General features: G+C 39.1%; 1 protein-coding gene across 4 annotated transcripts in view; it reads right to left on the reverse strand.

Annotated features, from left to right (window-relative positions):
• The window catches only part of SORCS2 (sortilin related VPS10 domain containing receptor 2), a 1,375,930-nt gene that overhangs the window by 236,247 nt on the left and 1,126,604 nt on the right, over positions 1-13,079 (reverse strand). For all 4 annotated transcript variants that reach the window (XM_001372355.3, XM_056802395.1, XM_056802396.1 and 1 more), the window contains 2 exons: positions 12,062-12,126; positions 3,249-3,367 (listed from right to left, as the gene is read on the reverse strand). In XM_001372355.3, the coding sequence (XP_001372392.2) occupies positions 3,249-3,367; positions 12,062-12,126 (184 nt within the window). The remainder of the gene's footprint in view (positions 1-3,248; positions 3,368-12,061; positions 12,127-13,079) is intronic.

Here is a 13,079-nt window from a genome sequence, read left to right on the forward strand (position 1 = left end):
GGGGATCTTATGACAGTAAAGAATCTATGAATCCTATTTGACTGAATAGAAAGGTAGTTTTGAAAGACCCAGTTACTCAATTCTCTTCTTCATATCTCTCCCTTCAGAAAGTGAGCTCCTTAGGTAGAGACTGTTTTGCCAACAGAATAGCACTTAGTAAATGCTTGCTGATTGATTGATTGATTTGATTAACTGTGACATAACAAAAGAGTGATTATCTTATTTCTCATTGAAGATATCCAGAAATGAGTGACTCTACCTCCAGAAGCAGCCCACATTCTAATAATAGACAGCTCTAATTGTTAGGAATTATTTCCTCATATTGCATATTCTGTTATTCTCATCAAAAAGTCTAAATAACCTATAGAACCGGGCAACTAGGTGGCTTGGTGGATAGAGCCAAGTCTGAAGATCCTGGGTTCAGACACTGCCTAGCTGGGTGACCCTGTGCAAGTCATTTAACTCCATTGCCTAGCCCCTACCACTCCTCTGCATTGGAACTGACACTTAAAATTGAGTCAAAGTCAGAGGATTTAAAAAAAAATAACAGATTGCATGTTCAGAAAGGACTGTGGGAAATACGCATGGAGGTATCAGACTACAGTAGGGAGAGTTCAATGCCCCCCTTCCCCATAGCTCAGAAACACACAAATGAACAAGGCAGGAAGATTGCTCTCTTCTCTGGTTATATTCACACATAGTAGTGTTTATCTCTGTCAGCATCTATCTATAATGAATGTTACATATTTTTGTTACTTAAATCTGAAATCAAAGCAGGTCAATTACTTCTCCCTGATCTTCAAGATGTGTTAACGCATTTTGGATTCTTCCCTGTCAAAAGCATCACCCATTTTGCTAAGTTTGGCAGTCAGGAAGCTCACACAGGGAGAACCACTTCTCACCATACACTAGCTGTGAAATAGATCTGAATTGTAGCTGTTGGTGAGTTATAAACAATGTCACCTTCGCACGATACACAAGGAGAGGCTTGGGAGGGATGAAAATCATCTCTAGGAAATTTACTTCTAAATCCATTTCATAGTTTGTTCCTGGTAAGAAGTGTTTCCTGCCAGGTGGACACCTAGAATACTGTTCCCAAGAAAATGGGTGTGGGTGTCTTTGGGTGGTGCTCATTTCCTAATCTCTGTTTAACAAAGTAGCTAAGGAAGCTAAAGTGCTTCCTTCTTAGCTGGATTCTGAATGAGTTCTCTTTCCTTCCATATTAGAACTAATACTGTGTATCCATTCCAAGGCAGAAGAATGGTAAGGCTAGGCAAGGGACTTGCCCAGGGTCCCCAAGCTAGGAAGTGTCTGAGGCCAGATTTTAAATCAGGATCTTCCATCTGTAAGATTGGCTCTCAGTTCATTGTTCCACTTAGTTGCTCCTGAGAGCTTTCTAACAATTTGGAAAAAGTTGTCATGGAGAATGGATTCCTCATCTTAGGGCTTAGACTATTTGATTTCGATGATCCCTTCTAACTCCAAGTTTCCAGGATCCTGGGGATTTGCATTAAGCAGACAAAGGTTCAAGCTCTGTATCTGAAGCTTAGGAGTTTTTCTTATTGTTGCTCAGTCTTATCCATCCCTTCTGACTCTTGGGGCCCCCAGTTTAGAGTTTGCCTAGTAGAGATACTAAAGTTATTTGCTGTTTCTTTCTCTAGTTCATTTTAGAGATGAAGAAACTGAGGTAAACAAGGTTGAGTGACTTGTCCAGAGCCCTTAAATCAGACAAGATGAATCCAACTCAATTCAATAAGCATATTTTTACATGTTTATTATGTATAGGTAATACAAAGATGAAAAGTCTGCCCTCAAGAGATTGAATATGCACACAGATAATAATACAGGGTAGTTTCAATAAGAGAGAGCTAACAACAGCTCAGGAGGCATCTAGAAAAGTTTCTCACATGGGGAATGGGCTTTTCTATACTCAGAGTTACTGATTTCTTTTTTTTTTTCTTTTTTTTGTCAACATGGAAATCTAGAGATCCCCAGTTTATTTAGTTTGAGTATAGAAACCCCAGGTTTTGACCTTGTCACAGGAGAGTTGCCCCCTGAGGGAAGGTCCCTCTTCACCAGACAGTGAACTTCCTGGTAGTTTGGGTGGGAACAGCTAATCCCATCCAATATTGAACATCCCTTTTGTCCCAATGGTTTCTTCCCCCTAGGCTAAAGTCCATGACCAAGGTGACCCAGCCCTAGGCTGAGTCTTTCCCTTTTGTGTCCATTGTAGGGCCCCAGCCCCTCACTATTATTCCTGTCTGGAACTCCTCATTTTCTTTTCTCACCATTGTAAAGTCAATCAACTGTCCCTCTAATCCTAAACCCCCCAGGCCATCTAGAGTGGTATATAGGTTCTCTAAGTTCTTTTGTTCCTCAGAGTCCATCCTGAGTCGGTGGCACTCCCAGGGGCTGGTGACCAGAGCGTCTTGACTCCAGTGCAGTCTTGGAAATCAGCTCTGTTGTCGTAGTAGCAGCGCTAACCCCTTTTCCCTTGATTAAAGAGTGATTTTGACTATTTAATAGTTCTGTGTTTTTTCTAGTTGACATTTTAAAGCCTTACTTTCCATCTTAGAATCAAAACTAAGCATTGGTTTCAAGGCAGAAGAGTGGTAAGGGCTGACAGTGGGGACTAAGTAACTTGGTTAGGGTGACACAGCTAGGAAGCCTGTGATGGTAGATTTGAACCTAGGACCTTCTGTCTCTAGTCTTGGCTCTTACTCTTATTCTTCTTTATTGGGCTTCTAGGCAGCCCAATGACTAGAGAGTTATCCTTAGAGTTAGGAAAACTCTAGTTCAAATATGGCCTCAGATGCTTAACTAGCTGTGCCATTCTGGGAAAGTTATTTAACCTTCGTTTGACTCATTTTAACTGTAAAAATAATCATAATACCTACCTACCAGGATCATTGTAAGAATCAAATGAGACAATATTTGTCTTAGTGCTTAGTTCAGTGCTGGGTGCATAGAAAGTCCTAGTTTATTTCTTCCCTTTCCCCTCCCCTAACTTCATTAGTTGGCTGACTATCAAATGGGGTAATATAGGTAAAGTATTCTGGGAACCCAAAAACTTTCTAGAAATGTATTCTACTTACATGGCTTATTTCTAAAGTGAATTATAAAGTTAACTTTCAATGTTTTCCCCCAAATGGATAGTATTTCACTGGTTCTTCATCAGCCTCCCTTCTACTGGTGCAGAATGTCACATTCTTTCAAATGAACACATAAGGGAATTAATTTGCATTTACCTTAAAGAATATGTAGTCGTCCTGCACAGTCAGGGAATTGTGGTCAATGCTGCTGGCAAATGGAATCGTGGGTGTTCTATCAGAGCAATTCTGAGACTGACAGGTGACATACCGGAAACCTGGGGAGAACAATTACCAAAGTCTATTCTTGTGAAATAAATTCAGAGGAAAACCCCAAATTCCAATGTTCTTATTAGTGAAAGATATTGTCATGTTTGATAATGATCAATCATGTTAAACCATTCTTTGAACTTCTATCATTCATGAATTTCATGGTCATGGTGTGCCCAATATTCACATCTTCTCAGTACCCTCTGCCCTTCTGATTGGAGTGATGGAAGACTGAACCAAGAATTCCTCCCAAATTCTCCATTTAGAAAGTGATCTAAAGAGAATCAATTCTTTTTTCCCAGCAATTGCACTCCTTGGTCTAAGTTCCACCATAATCATGCTTCAAGGAAATTTTGTCACCAATAAACTCATCATCCTGTGAGGCAAGTGCTTCTAGCTCATTAGTACATTATGGCCCTCTTATTTTATCTTTGGGGGTTTGGGGGGGACAAAGGATTCTTCCCAAAGCCTCCATTTATAGAAGCCTTCCTGGCCATTAGGAATTATGCCCAAAGGGCTTTAAAGGAATGCATACTCTTTGATCCAGCAATACCACTACTGGATTTGTACCCCAAAGAACTAATGAGAAATGTTTGTGCAAAAATATTCATAGCTGCGCTCTTTGTGGTGGCAAAAAATTGGAAAATGAGGGGGTGTCCATCAATTGGGAAATAACTGAACAAATTGTGGTATCTGATCGTGATGGAACACTAATGTTCTGTAAGGAATGATGATCTGGAGGATTTCTATTCGAACTGGAAAGACCTCCAAGAACTGATGCAGAGTGAAAAGAGCAGTATCAGAACATTGTACTTGAATAATCCAATGTAATGGACTTTACTACTAGTAGCAATACAATAGTCTAGGACATCCTGAAGGACTTATGAGAAAGAATGCTATCCACATTGAGAGAAAGAACTATGAGAGTAGAAACTCAAAGGAAAATTTATCCCTCATCATGTGTTTATATGGATATATGATTTGGGGTTTCAGCTCTATGGTAAAAAAGAATAATGTAGAAATGGGTATCAAGTGATAACATTTGTACAACACAGTGGAATTGATTATCAACTCTGGGAGTGGGAAGGGAAGAGGGAAGGGAAATAGAATTAGTCATGTAAACATGGAAAAATATCACTTTTTTATTAAAAAAACAAAGAAGTTTTACGGGTAAGTCAACTATTCATTATGAACCAGCTAGATTCCTTGGACTAGACAATACCATTAAAGGTCATCCCTCTTCCCATTTAAAGCTTATTTGTGTGTGTGTATGTGTGTATGTGTGTGTGTGTGTGTGTGTGTGTGTGTGTGTGTGTGTGTGTGTGTTATCTTCTTCCAATAGATTAGAAGCTCCATCCCTATCTCTTATCACAATACCAGGTAGATAGCCAATACTTAAAAAAAATGTTTATGGATTGTCTGATATCAAGTTTTTTTTTTGTTGTTTGTTTTTAAAACCCTTATCTTCCTCTTAGAGTCAATGCTGTGTATTGGCTCCAAGGCAGAAGAGTGGTAAGGGCTAGGGAATGGGGGTCAAGTGACTTGCCCAGGGTCTTACAGCTGGGAAGTGTCAGATCAGATTTGAACCAAGACCTCCTGTATCTAGGCCTGGCTCTTGATCCACTGAGCCACCCAGCTGCCCCCTGATATCAAGTTTTAAAATTTGTTTTGGTTCCTTCAATGAAAATCCTCCTGTGATTTTTCATCGTGGTGTATACTGGACTTTGGATTCTTCTTCTTTTTTTTTAATCATTAACTTTCATCTTAGAATTTATAAGAAGTATAGATCTCAAGGCAGAAGAGCAGTAAGGGCTGGGCAATTGAGGTTAAATGACTTGTCCAGGATCATACAGCTAGGAAGTGTTTGAGGTGAGTTTTGAACCTAGCTCCTTCTGACTCTAGGTTTGGCTGTGGATCCAATTCTCCATGTAGCTGGGTCCTTAAAGGACATGTTTTCAGAATACAAGCAAAAGCAGATTCAGTAAAGCTCAAATTATTTCTCTCTTCCAGCCCTTTCCTTCCAACCTTCTAGCAGCAGCATAAGAGGTAGGACTCAAATCTTCTCACTTTTGTTTTCTATACCTGCAGTTTAAAAGAATTCATTTCTCATGCAGAGCCCAGTGCCCTGAACTAATTTTGCTGAATTGCATATTGGACCACCAACCACTGTCACTGCAAGGTGAGCTTAAAGAAGTTTGGAAAGCTTCATTGTTCTACAGGTGAGGATGAAATATTTTTGGCCAGAGGAATTCATGAAAATTGTCTATAAAAGCAGAAAGGTGGGTGATTCCCTAGTGATAGCCATGGCAACAAACTGAGACACATTAATTAAGTGCCAATATTTATAAAATAATGTGGGAGATACAAAGTTCTTTAAAACACAGTCTCTGACCTTAAGGAGAGAAGGAATAAGAAATGGAGAGACAGAAATCATGTCCATTGGAACATAAGAACAGAAGAGAGCTACAAAGTGCTCAGTGAAGAGGATGGGAAATGCTTGCTTCCCTTTAGCAAATGGGCTCTTTTTAAAATACATTTTTTAATTCATCACTTGATTCCCATGACAAAGGATAGTCATTACTTTTGTAGAGCTGGTTCTCCAAGAACTCTGGCTCTTTCTCTTAGCCTAGACTAGACTCTGACTAGACCTTATGTGTTATTATTCACACATACAGGGATAACCAGATTTTTGTTTTCCCCTTTGTTCTAGTCAGAAAGATTACTTTTTGATCATTTTTTTCAACCAAGATATTTGCTTCTTAGAAGATCTTTGATTGTTAAATAAAAAAAGAAGAAAGATAATGAGGGAATGTGTATGTGTGTGAGAGCGTATGAATGAGAGAGATAGATAAGGACAGAAACCAGAAAGAGTCAAGAGAAAAAAGATCCATTCGGCAAGTCCTATTGGTATGTGATTCCAGACAAGTTACTTAACATCTCAAGTCTGTAGGTAACTCTTTAACCTCTAAGTTTTAGAGAAGGTGTTGATGTGAATGGGTAGAGAGTAGAGGGGATTTGCTCATTTTAGAAATTCCTATCTCCATGAAATCACAGATCCAGTCCCAATCCCAATCCTATTTTAAAACTGTTCATTCATTCATTTTATCTGGAAATGCTGGGGAAAAAATACTCCAAAAGCTGTATCAGCAACTTAGGGAAAAGGAATCATGTACAAGCAATGAAAGCCAGGACTGAATCCCCAAATGTGTATACACATACACGCACACACACACAAATCTTCCATGAGAGCATCATCTACACAGGGCACTTTCAATATGAAGACAGAAGTCAGCAAGAAATGTGAGGCCCCATGAGCAGAGTGGCAGAAGCCAAGGGCATATACAGCTGTTACCACTGAAAATTACTAAGGGAAGCACAAAACACAAAAGAAGCCCAGCTTGTTTTGATACTGGCAGCTTAGGGCAGTGAAAGGAACACAAGTTTTGAAGCAAATGGCCTGGGTTTGAATTCTCTATCTGATGCTCACACTTGTGTGACCTTGGAAAAGTTATTTAAGTCTCTCAAGGAACTTTGAGGAGTGATTAGCTAGTATTGGTGGCAGTGCCAGGAGAGAATGAATAGCCTTTCTTCCTTTCTTCCTCTCTCCCTTCGTCCTCTCTCCATTCTCTCTCTCCCTTCTCTCTCTCTCTCTCTCTCTCTCTCTCTCTCTCTCTCTCTCTCTCTCTCTCTCTCTCTCTCTCCCTTTTCTTCCTTCCCTCCCTCCCTCCTTTCTTTCTTTCTTTCTTTCTTTCTTTCTTTCTTTCTTTCTTTCTTTCTTTCTTTCTTTCTTTCTTTCTTTCTTTCTTTCTTTCTTTCTTTCTTTCTTTCTTTCTTTCTTTCTTTCTTTCTTTCTTTCTTTCTTTCTTTCTTCTTTTTCTTCCTCCTTCCTTCCACATTTCCATTGACCCAGGAAACTAGACCTCATATAAAATGAAGGGTGTTAGACTCAGTAGTCTCTGAAGTTCCTTCCAACTCTCTTATAATCATATGATCCTAAAATAGTTGCTTCTTTGGGAAATACATAAATGACAGGCATGAAAAAGCCATTGGACTTCAGGAAAGTTTTGCACAGAGAATGGTTTCCCGTTTTACCATCCTTCTGTTCCCTTTTATGTGAGTAAATGCATCTCCCTAAGATATCCTCTCAGGAGATTTGAGCTCCCAGAGAATATTTTAATGCTGATTTGTTTCTAGGACAGCAGTGATCTCTGAAGGGAGATTCTTTTGGTCTTTGCTTGTTCATGGTCACCATGAGGAAATACAGAGACCAGCTTGGGTTGTTCAGATTGCAAATGGGCATAGCCCCAGTAATACCTGGCCCCAGTGCTAACCCCCAAGAATGTGTCTGACTGTATCCTCTTCTTACTCATAGGAGATGTTACCTCAGAGAAGTAACATCATTCTAATAACCCATCTTGGTTCCATGTACTTTTATAGTGGGAAGTCAGAGAACCATAATCAAAAGGGAATGAAACCTGGAGAAAAAAAGAGTGAAAAAAGGGGCCATTTTATGGAATTAAAGAGAAAAGATAAAACAAATTAGTTATCTTGATTCCACCAAATGATGTTCTCCCTACCAATTCTCTAGAAACGGTCATTCAGGGTCAAGATTTGAAGTCTTGAGCATTGTATTTGTTGAATATTGAAAATATTTAGCAAGTAAAATATGAGTGTGTGTGTGTTGTATCTTTCCTATCATGCTTTTTGGATAGAGGGATTGTGTCTTCTTAATCTTTGTATCCCCCTAGCCCCCATAATGCTTAGTTCAACTGTAAATGGTCAGGACTTAAAATATTTGAATAAATAGGCAAATTTTTCAGAGAAGAGAATTGTTCAAACTAAGACCTAGGCTGTTTACTGAGTTAAAGTTTAATTATGCCCCAAGAAAGTGGATATCTCTTGCAGGAGCGAGGTTGTCTGTTGTACTCTACAGAACATGCTGACCATTCCAGAAATGTACATATATGAACATGGGAGAAACTGGCAGTGTTTTGCTTTAGGGAAAATGCTTGAACTATTTTTCAAATATTTATGGTTGAACAAAACCCCAAACATATTTTGCCAGACATCTGTTCTTTTTATTTTTAAATCATTCTGTTTCCCAGGGGAAACTGAATCCTTAGGTTTTTGACTCATCAACTGAATTCTCTGGCAGGGGATTGCTGGTAAATCAGGAGTGCTAATGAGTCTTTTTTCTAGATTCATCATTTGGGAGTTGCAGCTCACAAGTACTAAGCAAAATAGAAATTCTCAAATTCAGGCTTGGGTCTAAAATCCCACTGCGGAGCATTCTGTGGATTTCCTCTCATTTAGCTTATTTTGACTACTCTTCTTTCTTCTATTTCCAAGTCTTTCCATGAGTCCTTATTATGGCAGGGAAGTGACTATGGGGGTCTCAGGCTACACATAAGCTCTGGAAGGTCCTCCCAAGCTGGAAAAGTAGAGGGCTAGGGGAAGGAAAAAGCATTTTATTAATCTTTAAGTAAAGGTACAGTGATAGGTTCTCTTTTGTCCAAGGAGAAATTAGGAAAACACTGAGTTCATCACAAAAGAAAGGCTGATTTGAGAGGAGGTGGGGGTGAGGGGAGGTGGGAGAAGGAGGAGGAAGGAAGGAAGGAAACTAGCCTTTTTAAGCACTTACCATGTGCCAGTACTTGGGCACTTTATAAGTATCTTATCTGATCTTCACCACAACTCAGGGAGGAAGGTGATATTTATTATCCCTATTTTACAGCCAAGAAAACTGAGGTAGAGAGAAGTGACTTGACTAGACTAGTGTCTGAGGACAAATTTAATCAGGTCCTTATTCCTCCAGGCCTCACCTTGCTAATGAACTGACTCTTGGAGTGGGGGACACTCATTGGTTGAGGGAACAGAATAGAGTAACTACTATTTTAAAAAATTTCCAATATTGAAAAGAAGTCTTGGGGCAGCGAGGTTGCTCAATGGAGAGAGCCAGGTCTAGGTGGGAGGTCCTGGGTTCAAATGTGGACTCGGACACTTCTTGGGCAAATAACGTAATCTTCATTGCCTAGCTCTTCCCACTCTTCTGCCTTGGAAACAATAATCAGGACTGATTCTAAAAAAGAAGGTAAGGGGTTTAAAAAAAATAGGAAAGAAGACTGAAATTTCGTTGACTTGGGTATTTCCTCAACTAATACAAATCACAGCTCCCTCCCTTCCTCCAACTCTTTAAGAGAGGGTCTTCATCAAGAGTTTATTTCCTCTCCACCTATTTCCTCTAGGTAGCTAGTTAGGGAAGCATTAGTTCTAAGGTAGATTCCTCTCTCAGATACCAATTATCCTTATAACCCTTGGCTGGTCATTCAACCTTTCTCTCTCAACCTCAGTTTTCTTATCTCTAAAATGGGATTACTAATTACACATACCTAAAAATTCTGTGAGTATCAAATGAGATAACCTAATAGCCCTTAGTATACTCAAAAGTGCTATCTATTATTAATTCAATACTGGGAGGTCCCCAAGATTATAATACAAAATTTGACTTTCCCCAGTACTAAGCACAAGCCCTCACATATAGGGGTGTGGTGAAAATCTCATATAAGGAAAAAGGCCCAGGGTTTCTGCCACTAGTGTTTTCTGTCTGATCATGGCCCATGCTCAGTTTTGCTAGCTGGGAAATGGGGATGATCATCCTGTCCCTCTCAAAAATTCTGTGAGGAAAGCACTTTATCAATTGCCAAGTCCTGTAGAAATGTGAGCTATGGTTATTGTTATTATCATTATGCAGGTAAAGAGAGGGAACCACAGAAGACAATTCTCATTATAATTCCAGGTTCCTGTGTCGTTATCTTGCTTTTTAATCTTCAAATGGTAGGAAGGGAACTGTGCTGAATTTGGAGCAGGAAGGGTTTCTGGGAGCTCAGAACAACTGACATATGTGGATATTCATTCTAACAGATTCTCTTCCCACACCACAGATAAACTGGCAGCTGTATGCACAGAGCGGGAAAAACGTCCAATGTTTAAGTGCCAGAACAAATTGTACTATTAATAGCGTTTTTCATTGGACCGTAGCTTCTTGACATCAATTTCTCTCTCGTTGGAAAACAAGTAAACTTTAAATTCTACCACATTTCCGCACAGTCTACTCAGTTTAGCTATATGCATAGGCCAAGTTTAAGGAATCTGGCTTAGCATTTTCTTGCTGTGGGCAGTGGAAATGAATGTGAACGTTATCATGCTAAGAAACATTATTCACTGGAAAGAACATTGTATTGGGTGTCTGAAGACCTGGGATCAAATCCAAGAATCAGGGCTTTCTGTTCATATGACCTTGGGAAAATTGCTTCTCCTTTTCAGGCCTCTCTTTCTTCTTATTTAAAATGGAAGGCTGGAGATAGCTAGGTGTCTCAATGGATAGAGAGAGATAAGCCTGTAGATGAGAGGTTCTGGGTTCAAATATGGCTGTATGATCCTGGATGAGTCACTAACCCCAATTACCTAGGCTTTAGCACTCTCCTGCCTTGTAACCAATACTTAATATCCATTCCAAGACAGAAGGCAAGAGTTAAAAAAAAAATATATATATATATATATGTATATATATAGCCCTTTCTTGGTTTCTCATTTCTCAGAGCATGGTTTTATCTATAAAATGGGGATAATTATATCTCTAGAGGATCTTCTATAATTTTAAGAATGAAAGATTCCCAGCATTGGAAGGGACCTCAAAATCTTTTGACTTTAGTCACTGATGAACAAATTCCCTCTATAAATATCCCATCAATCACTGGTCATCATACATCTACTTAAAGATTCCCAGTGAAGGAGAACCTACTTCCTGCCAAGGAAAACAATTACACTTTGGGATAGCTGTAATTATTAAGAAGGTTTGTCTTACATCAATGGTAAATTTTTCCTTGAAACTTCCATCCATTTTTTTTTAAGTTCTGTTCTATGTGCCCCCCCCCCCAATCTTTCAAATCATCTTCCAACTAGGTGACAACTCCTCAAATACTTGTTGACCGCTCTCATGTCTGTCCTAAGTCTTTTTGTCTGTAGACTAAATGCTCCTTTTAAGGCTCTATACATGTTGTGATGTAAAAGGCATCAACTCTCTTGGCTACCATCTTTTGGACCTAATTGAAATAATCCATATTATTCTTAAAAGATGGTAGTCAGAATTTATCACAACATCCCAAATGGATATTAACCAAGGCAGAAAGAACAGCAAAGTCATCAGCTCCCCATATTGGTTACTCTATATCTCTTCAGAAATCTAATATTATACTATATGTATCAGTTTTTTTGGCTGCCATAACATATGGTGGACTCACCACGTTGAGGTCTTTTTCAGATGAGCAATTGCCTAGCTATATTCTTGCCCTCCACCTTACATTTATGAAGTCGATTCTTAGAACTCAAGAGTAAGACTTTATATTTTCTCACAACAATTTTTGTCTCACTAAACTTGGTCTAACATTCCATTTTGCGAAGATATTTTTGGAATTTGACTGTCAACTCACTCATTAACTAGCCCTCCCAGCTCTGAAATGAGATCTGAATATGAGGTGCTTTGAAAACCCTCACCAGCTATATAGATATTGGCTGCCTGCATTTTCTTGTTTGGAAAACACATTGTAAATCTGTAAAATGAAAATTAGTGTTTCTAGGAACACTATTACTTTGACTCTCTGAAAAAAAATGTGGTTCAATTACTGGCTTCTCAAATAACTTACCTCCAGTGAGATCCTGGGTTTCCATATGAACCAAATCTGATACTCCATCTACTCCAGCTACAGCCCTATGGGGGGAAAATATATAGGATCAAGTTAAGTTAAATTATAAATCTCCCCTATGAATCACATTTCCCCCCCAAATCTTTACCTTCCATCTTAGAATCAATACTGTGTATTGGTTCCAAGGCAGAAGAGTAGTAAGGGGTAGGCAAATAGGGTTAAGTGACTTATCCAGGGTCACATAGCTAGTAAGTGCCTGAGACCAGATTTGAACCTAGGACCTCTTATCTCTGGGTCTGGCTCTCAAACCACTGAGCCACCCTAGTTGTCCCCCTCTATACCTTTCAACTCTAATATCCTCTGTTCTCATGTTTCCCATCTATAAAATAACTTAGTTGATCTAGGTGATTTCTATGGAACCTTTCTTTTTTTTTTTAAACTCTTACCTTCTATCCTAGAATCAATATTATGTTATTGATTTCAAGGCAGAAAAGTGGTAAGATCTAGGCAATGGAGGTTAAGTGACTTGCCCAGGGCTGGGAAGTGTCTGAGGTCATATTTGAACTTCTTGTTTCTAGGCCTGGCTCTCTGAGAAACATAGCTGACACCTATTAATCAATAATAAGTCATTATTTTCTTCCAAATAATAGGCAAACTCCTTAGCCTGGAATTTGGGGCTCTCTGAAATCTAGTTTGCACCTACCTTCTCAGCTTCATCTCTCTTTCTCTCTTCCACCTTGATCAATTAAACATGATAAGAGAGGCATTGAAGTATAATACAGAGAAAATCAGATTTGTATTCAGAGACCTGGGTTTGGATTCTAGCTTTGTTACTTACATCTTGTGTGATCATGGGCAGATCACTTCTTTTTGGGTCCCTGCCTTCTATGTTTTAGAAGAAAGGGCTGAGAAAAGATGATCTCCACGATTCCTCTTGACCCTACATCTCAAGATTTTACAAGATTAACCATCATGGATAATTCCCTCTTTTTGGCCTTTTTTTCATCATTTTTGATAT

This window comes from Monodelphis domestica, chromosome 6, assembly GCF_027887165.1.
Source record: "Monodelphis domestica isolate mMonDom1 chromosome 6, mMonDom1.pri, whole genome shotgun sequence".
NCBI lineage: Eukaryota > Metazoa > Chordata > Mammalia > Didelphimorphia > Didelphidae > Monodelphis > Monodelphis domestica.